Raw genomic sequence first — 8,321 nt, forward strand, 5'->3', positions numbered from 1 at the left:
TTAATATTGATATATTTGTACAAAAAATTAAAAAAATTATTAAATATATCAAAGTATGAAATTATAATGAATTTTCATATATTTTTTCTATTTACTAAAGTGTATTTAGCTGTATTTAAAGAAATAAAAATTTATATAAAATATTAAAAAAAGGTTCTAAAAAAAATACAAAAAAAATAAATTTTCAAAAAATTTCATATAATCGAACAAGGTGAAAATTAATATATTTTTGTAGTGTGGTAGATTTAAAATAGAGAAAAAAAAAAAAAAAAAAAAACCCCAAAACAGGCGAGGAGGGGAGAGAGAGAGAGAGAGAGAGAGGCAGTGGGAATGTCGATACTGTGGGAGAAGAGCGAGATGTGGAGGTGGATAGTGAGGAAGACTCGGGACTCGAAGCCCTTCTTCCTGATGTTCGCGACTGTCTGTGGAGTGGTTCCTGGGGTTATTGGCTACGGTGTCATGCAGATCACCAACTCCCGCAATCAACAGCTCGAATCCCATCTCCGCCACAAAGCTCGCCCCGATTCGCTTGTTAGTCTTCTCTCTTTTTACTTCTTTCTCTCATCTTCTTTCATCATCGTCATTAATAGATTTATTTACTCCAGTAAGTATTCAGCTTTACTTGGATTTCATCTTCAGCTTCTTCACTCTTCCACTTGTTTGGTGTTTACAGCTATCCTTTGTCTTGTCTTGTTTTTTTACGTCGTTTAAATTGGTGGTTCATTTACCGATCAAGATGTTTAGGGCTTTTGTCATATTTGATTGCTCTTTGAGTTTTTATTTTTATTTGTTTATTCATTTTTCTCTTCCGTTGGTGTTGGATTAATTCTTTAGTAGTACAAACCAGTACTCATCTTTCACAATCAGAGACCTAAACAACTCTTGTGGGTTGTATTGCCAATTTCGTATTCGGTCTAAATCCTCTGATAATAAACCCTATTCGGTTGTCCAATTATCGGGAAAAAAACTGTGGATTTTCTAAAACCAAGAATATAAATATATTCATTGGGAATTCCCATTATCTTCCCTTTGAAATGTTTGCTGCGAAATCTATGGAGCCCTCAACTTAAATGTGGTGTGGTTCATCCTAGCCTAGCATTATTGTTCCAATAAAATGAATATAGAACAACTTCATTTATGCATAGATTTTGTTAACAAATCCATGTTTCTTGTGATTATGGGGAGTTCAACAGACTGATGAGTGGTGTCCTTATCCACATAACTCTGGTGAACCTCAAACTTTTTTACAAACTCATATCATCTATGACAGCATTGCCTTGAATCAATTTTGACATACTCTTTATAAGAAATAACATCATAAGTTCTTGGAGGTCGGGCTTTGATCGGTAGCGAGGCCATGCCCCCTCTCGTGCATATGATGTTTCTTGGAGACGGTTCCGGTGCTTCGAGCTTAGACCCTTGCCCTCGGGCGAACATTGATCTCAATCTACCACTGCGCGAAGAAGTAAGTGGAAGTTCCCGTTGAGAGGGCTCCCAGGCTTGATATCAACATGATCCCTCCCTAGGCCCTCGCCTGAGCCTTCCCCTAATGTGGAACTTGAGCCTTCCTCTATTTCAAGGGACCATCTAAATATGATATTTCCATAAAGAAAAAGCATACCACCGCTACTTATACAAAGAATATTTAAATAATGATTAAGGGTGTCAGTACACAATGCCACTCTTTACGGCTGCTTTAAAATGGGCATACGGGGTGCGATGTCGAATGCCATAAAAGACAAAAGTGAAACCCTTCCCAAACACCAATTGATTTTAAGAGAGATTGTGGAAGTCGGTCCGACAATATTTGAAACAATCACAACACAAGTAATTGACCCTAGAGGGGAGGTTGAATGGGTCAATTCTACCTAATGAACAATAACAAAGTAAATCAACTATTGATTAAAGCCAACACTCATTCAATAGAATTTAAGGAATCAATAGAAGAGATGCACTTTACGTGGAAAACCTTTGGGAAAATTATTCAATGCGATGAAAACATCGATCCCACCACCAATTTTCACTAGATCAGTGAATCAAATAGTTACAAGACTCAATTAAGGATTTACATTGTCTTACCCACACTTATACCTATAATGGAGCCCACCACAAGCTTCAAGAAGCTTAATCTTCACTCCAAAGTGGCCCTGCACAAACAAGCACAACAGATCCAAGAATCTCCATGTAACTTCAAGCTCCAATATTTCGAAATTAATGCCTTAGATCTTCAATCGACCATGGTGTTATAGGGATGAAGAATATGTGTGAAGTTTTTTCTGAGATTGTCCGTATCAATACAATCAAGCTAGAGGGAATTGATGGTTGAATATATGGTTTGATCTCTAGATTGATAAATCCATCAATGGATTTTTGAAGCACAAGCTTAGATGAAAGACTAGAGAGAGAAAGTATATCTTAAGCTTGTATTCTTGAATCTCTACAAAGATGAGATCATATTTGTTTAAAAAACAATTTGAGGGCGAAAGGGGCATAAACGACCATAAAAAGGCAGGGTTGAACGTGATTCACAGGAAATTAGGCGCTTGAGCTCTTGTCAAGCGCTAAATGAGTGCACTTTACAGGAAATCAGGTGCTCGTGCTCTTGTAGAGCGCAAAGTGAGCACACCTTGTAGGAGTTTAGGTGCTTGAGCTCTTGTCGAGCTTTAAGCTAAGGAGCTCAGAATTTTGACTTTAAAACAAAGTTCTAAAAACTGTGACGTGTGAGGGTATGGACAAGTCATATACCTTTCATAATGAAATTCCCATGAAACACAACCATCAAGCAAACAAGATGGAAACAATAGTGAGCTCAACCTTTTTAGAACAATCAACTTGTAAAGCCCCCCAAACAATTACAAACACAGGAGGTTTTGTGCAAATGGAAATCAACTAAGTAAACCTAACAAAGGGGAATCAATGAGCTAGTATAAGCTAAAATTGGCTTAACAAACATGTCTCAATCAACAAAAGGAAGAATGTTGTTGTTGAGATCTATCTATCAACAAGCTTGAATCAATCATCTCCAAGTTCACAATTCTCTTCTTTTGCACTTGGACGAAGTCCTTTGGTGGATTCCAATGGCAATTGAAGACTTTTGGTGGATTTCAGAGGTGGTGATTGTGTTGTGGATTCAACTCTTCGGAGACCGATCTTGAGAGACCAATGAACATGGATTTGGCAAGAGGAGCTTGAGTGTATTGGGTGTTGATTCACCAGTGATTGTAAGACTTTATTGTAATTGCTCATTTGATCTAGTAGATTGATTTGGTGGCCTTGGGCTTTTTTATTTTTTATTTTATTTTAATCTTAATTGGAGGTTCATGAGGTTTTTTCCTCATCAAAAATCTTGACTCTCTATTGTGTTTGCTAGATTTTACTTTAGATTCATTTGTAGTTGATTATATTGTTACAATTGTGTTGAAATTGAGTTGCTCACATAGTGTTTGTTGAATTGACTTTTAGATTCATGATTGTGAACCAACCACCAGAAAGGGAATTTTAAGGGTCTCTCTCACTGCCACACTCTCTCCCTCTAAGGCTGCTTTGTTTCTCTCCTCCTTTGCCTCCAACAATTGACAAGCCATTGAAGTGCCCACCATCTTCCTAGAGGTCTATGACCAACCACCTCACTACTAAATACCCACAAACTGATTGTCCCAAAGGTTATCATTAGATGGAATAGGTGCTGGTCTGTTTGATTTGCCTTTTTAAATCTTCAATTGCAGAGGATCATTCGTTGTTGTTGTTGATCTACTGTTGCGTTCTGAACAGGTTAAAAACAGGTAGGTGAGGTGGCTTTGTTCTCCCAGGTGGCTGCTTGTAAAATACTAGAGAAATGCTTGAAATTCCCAGACAACTCCAGTGGACCAACTAATGCTTGATGCAATCTGTTAACAAAAAGATTAAATGATACACAGAACCAGAGCTAGAACAAGCTTAGACTTGGCTGAAACACCCACATCTCAATCCCAAAACAAAGGGAGAGTAAGAAACTTTATGTAGAAGACTTAAAATTGCGCAAATGATGGTCCAAAAGCCTTTGAATACAACCTGGAACAACCCTTTAAAGACTAGGGCTGTCCTAACAAAAAGTATGTTCTTGTGGATCCTGATACTGTACACTGGGCCATGGGTCCAATGGGGGGTTTGGGAGGGCCTCCCCCCAAGTGAAGGGGGGCCCAGGGGTACTTTTGGTAATTTCTAATTGCTTCCACGTTGTCCTAATTTCTATGCTTATAAATAGAATAGGGGGGTGCCTCTTGTATGATAGAGAGTTGTAATTGTTTTATAATCATAGTGAAAACCATAGTAGCCGTGGACGTAGCCTTACTGTGGGATGAACCATGTAAATCATTATGTTCTTGTGTGTGTGTGATGTCTTTGATTTGTTTTTTTTTGTTTGTTTGTTATTTTGTGTCTCACGTTAGGAAGATTTGATTTCCTAATAGATGTCAGCCTTTTATTAACCTAATCTAAGGGCTATTTTCGTTCAAAAAAATAAAAAAAAAATAAAAATAAAATCTAAGGGCTATTTGTCATGTGCAGCAGAATAAAAGGAATTAAATGACTAATCTGCCATCGAAAGTCACATGGCTCCCTTAAAAATCACATTTACCTTTTGAAATAAAAGTACGAGCAAAAACCCATAAGAAGTACTTCACTAAACTAAACGCCTAACAAGAAAAACTAAACATCAAATAAAATTTAGATTTTAGTTGTCTTAGTATGCTGTCTTGCTTGCAGCGTAAGCTTCTCCATTTGCTCTGCAACCACTACTAATTTACTCCACATTTGGAAAAATTCAAGAACCCAAAAAGAGGTGCAGGTTTTTGATGCAGCACACGCAGGTTTGAAGCATTCTTAAGCTGGTTTTAGGGTTAGGTTTAGTGAAAGAATGCCAAGAGTTATGTAGGGTTTGGTTGTAGAAGGTTTGGGCTTAAAGAGAAAGGAATTTGTTGGCAAAATAAAGGCCGTTTATAGGTAGGAATGGCAACGGGGCGGGGCGGGGCGGGGCCGGGGATCACCCTCCCCGTCCCCAATCCCCGATGGTGGAAACTCCCCCTGTCCCCGACGGGGAGCCCGCCCCCGCCCCCGCCCCCACCCCCGCCCCTTAACGGGGATCGGGTTTCCCCGACCCCAAAAAGTCCCCGACCAAAAGGAAAAAAAAAAAAAAATCAGTTCCATGATTTCTTCAAACTACACCAACAATTAAACAGATCTGTCATCAACAACAACAACAATTATTAACAATGTTGTTCATCAACATTAACAATCTCATGAGCTCAAAAATTTCAGATCTAACAAATGTAAATAATAATAAAAAAAATTCAGATCTAACAGATTTGTTGTTCATCACCATTAATAATCTGATGAGCTCAAAAAAAAAAAAGAAAAAAAAAAGAAGATCTAACACACACACACACAGATCTAACACACACAGACAAATCATACATACAGACAGATCTAACACACACACAGACAGATCTAACACTGATCACCGTGGTAGTGATGGTGATGTCGCCGTTGGTGAGAGAGGGGGGGTCGGGGCTAGCGGTGGTAGTGATGTCGCCGTCGGTGAGAGAGGGGGGGGTCGGGGCCAACGATGGTGGTGATGTCGCCGTCGGGGGGGTTGGGGCCAGCGGTGGTGGTGATGTCGCCGTCGGTGAGAGAGAGGGGGGGTCGGGGCTCGCTGTCGGTGAGAGAGAGGGGGATCGGGGCCAGAGAGAACAACGAGAGAGTGAGCGAGAGATGAGAGTGAGAGAGAGAGAGAGAGAGAGAGAGAGAGAGAGATATCAGAGAGTGAGTGTGAGAGCAACACAGATTTGGTATATTATATACGGGTTTGGTTTTATATATATATATATATATATATATAAGGGGTATAAAAGTAATTTTACTTCGGGAAAATTCGGGGACGGGGATCGGGCCGGGCCGGGGCTTAAACACTGATCACCGTCCCCGGCCTGAAACGGATCGGGGATTGATTTTCAGATACTGTCTTCTCCCCGTCGGGGGTATTTTTCGGGGAAAAACCGTTTAAATCGGAGTCGGGATTGGGGATCCCCGTCGGGTCGGGTTTCAAATTGCCATCCCTATTTATAGGTGGTAAACAGTAATCTGTGAACTGTACAGAAAATAAAAGAAAAGAAGAGGCAGAAAACTACGGATCACTTCTAAAATCTCTTAGGCGGTTTGGGTTGCATCACAATATCCCAAAACAGGCTTCACAGCTTTGAAAATTTATGTAAAAACTGATCATTATTGAATTAGAAGCAATACATAGTTTTATATAAAACTACAAGAGACTTTACCAGCTAGAAGTATGATTTACCAAAAAAAAAAAAAAACCAAAAATAATTGACTTCTAAAACTAATCTAATACCAAATAAAACTCATATAAACATATTAAACTAATGCCAAGACCCATGGGGCAGCACAACTACCCATTATTGAGACCTATTCAAGAAATTATGCAAATTACAAAAACACCCCTGATCCTAAAACTTAAACTAAGCTCACATAAAACATTAACATGAAATAGAGAAAATACTCAAAACTAAAATATTCTAGTTTCCAAGTGGCCTGGCCTGGCATCATCCGTCACATGCCAAATCAAAGCTTGAGCCTTGGAAGCATCTTTGCCATGCCGTTTATAAACTTTGGTATTACACTGCCACTTGTTTCCATCAGTTTTATTCCTCCATGGTGTTTTATGTCATCCTTTTGTGGTTCAAAAATCATGTAAAATCTCAGCAGTCAAAGGGCTTGCTTGCTTTTCTCATTGCATAGTGAATCAGAAGGTGGTTACAGGTTTACTCGACATTTTTATGCATGCAATGATGCAACAATGATATGGCAACATTTTCCCCTGCAGCGCTAGATTGTCAATAATGCCATCATTTTTAGCCAAATTGACCTTCGAACCCAACACCACCTCAAAGCATTCCAATATACTGTGGAGATAACCTCAATAACTCTTCCTCAGCTCAGCTCCACACGATATGATGGTATCATCAGCAAAAAGAGATCAGAGACTCAAGTTTTAGTCTCCTTACATTACTGATCAAAACAATAAAAATGCTTTTGTCACCTGTTTGTGTTTGTAATCTCTGGCATTTTATATTTACTTGTAGAAAAATGCTATTCATACATAAAATTCAGACAAAAAACATCACAAGAATGATGTGGCAGTGGCATTGTTATAAATGTAAGTCTTTAAGGGTGTTTTGTTTTGAAGTGAAAGGTCACTATTAAGCCACTTCATTATGTATGAAAATTCTATATGAATTTTCTGTTTGTACATTACTCTTACTTGTAGAAAAAGCAAACCTTAATCCCTTGCATTTGGTGACCTGTATTTATGTTGATATGGGAATATTATAAAATTCATTGTGCTTACCTGTTTTATATATGGCTGTCCTTATACGTTCTTCTGTTGAAATTCAGGGGCATAGTCATAAGATGTCTTTGTCCAAGTTGAAATTTGTCTCTTAAATTTCTATTGGATATATTCCATCGATTATGCATAATATATATATATATATATATATATGTACATTGGTGTGAAGTGCAATAAGTATTATGAAGTGGGTTTCAGCATTTCTGTTATCTTCGTTTTCCTCTTCTCCTTTTGGTCTTGAAGTTGTTTCTTTTGAGAGAATATATGTATATTTATATCCTGACAGTGACAGATGTGTTGGTTTCTTTGTGAAATAGATGATGGGGAAAGTGAATAGAGAGAGGCTGGGAGAATACCTTGGCGAGCTGCAGAGGAAAGAGGATACAAACGATCGATATGTTGCTGCTTTAAGGGGGGAGACTTTGACGAGGAACCCATATGTCAGAATTCAACCTATTCCGGCGCCCACTCCCAACCCCACCCCCACCCCCACCCCCAACCCCGAGGAAAGCAGATCTCAACTTGACAATAAACATCAACAGAAGTAGACAGGGTGATTGTGTGATTGTCTTCTTTTTTTTAAAAAAAAAAAAAAATTATTTTGGGACTATTTTGTTGTGACCGGGAAAACAAATTGGAGAAAGGAGACCATAACATGTCACTTTAATCTATTTTATTTTGCTGAATGTGGTGCGTTATATCTGATTGTGGTTATTGTAGGATATTTCCACACTAATACAAATGTTAGGTATACATGGGTACAATTGCAAATATGATGGTCATTTTGCGCTACATTGGATGTACTAGACAGTACTAGTAGTTCTAGTACGTTTGAGAATATGCTAATTTCATAATTTTTTGACTATTTGGCTAAAATATGAGTTAAAAAAAACTAGTATGTTTGTGATGACTGTTTGACTTT

The 8,321-nt window shown here is 38.4% G+C and overlaps 1 protein-coding gene across 1 annotated transcript; it reads left to right on the forward strand.

Annotated features, from left to right (window-relative positions):
• The first annotated feature begins 223 nt into the window (after positions 1-223).
• On the forward strand, positions 224-8,085 carry LOC114286069 (centrosomal protein). Its single transcript, XM_028229146.2, has 2 exons — positions 224-531; positions 7,717-8,085. The coding sequence occupies exons 1-2, from the start codon at positions 331-333 to the stop codon at positions 7,945-7,947; spliced, it is 432 nt and encodes a 143-aa protein (XP_028084947.2). The 5' UTR covers positions 224-330; the 3' UTR covers positions 7,948-8,085.
• The last annotated feature ends 236 nt before the right edge of the window (positions 8,086-8,321 follow it).

Source organism: Camellia sinensis, chromosome 7, assembly GCF_055761805.1.
Source record: "Camellia sinensis isolate YWXY chromosome 7, ASM5576180v1, whole genome shotgun sequence".
In the NCBI taxonomy this organism is placed as follows: domain Eukaryota; kingdom Viridiplantae; phylum Streptophyta; class Magnoliopsida; order Ericales; family Theaceae; genus Camellia; species Camellia sinensis.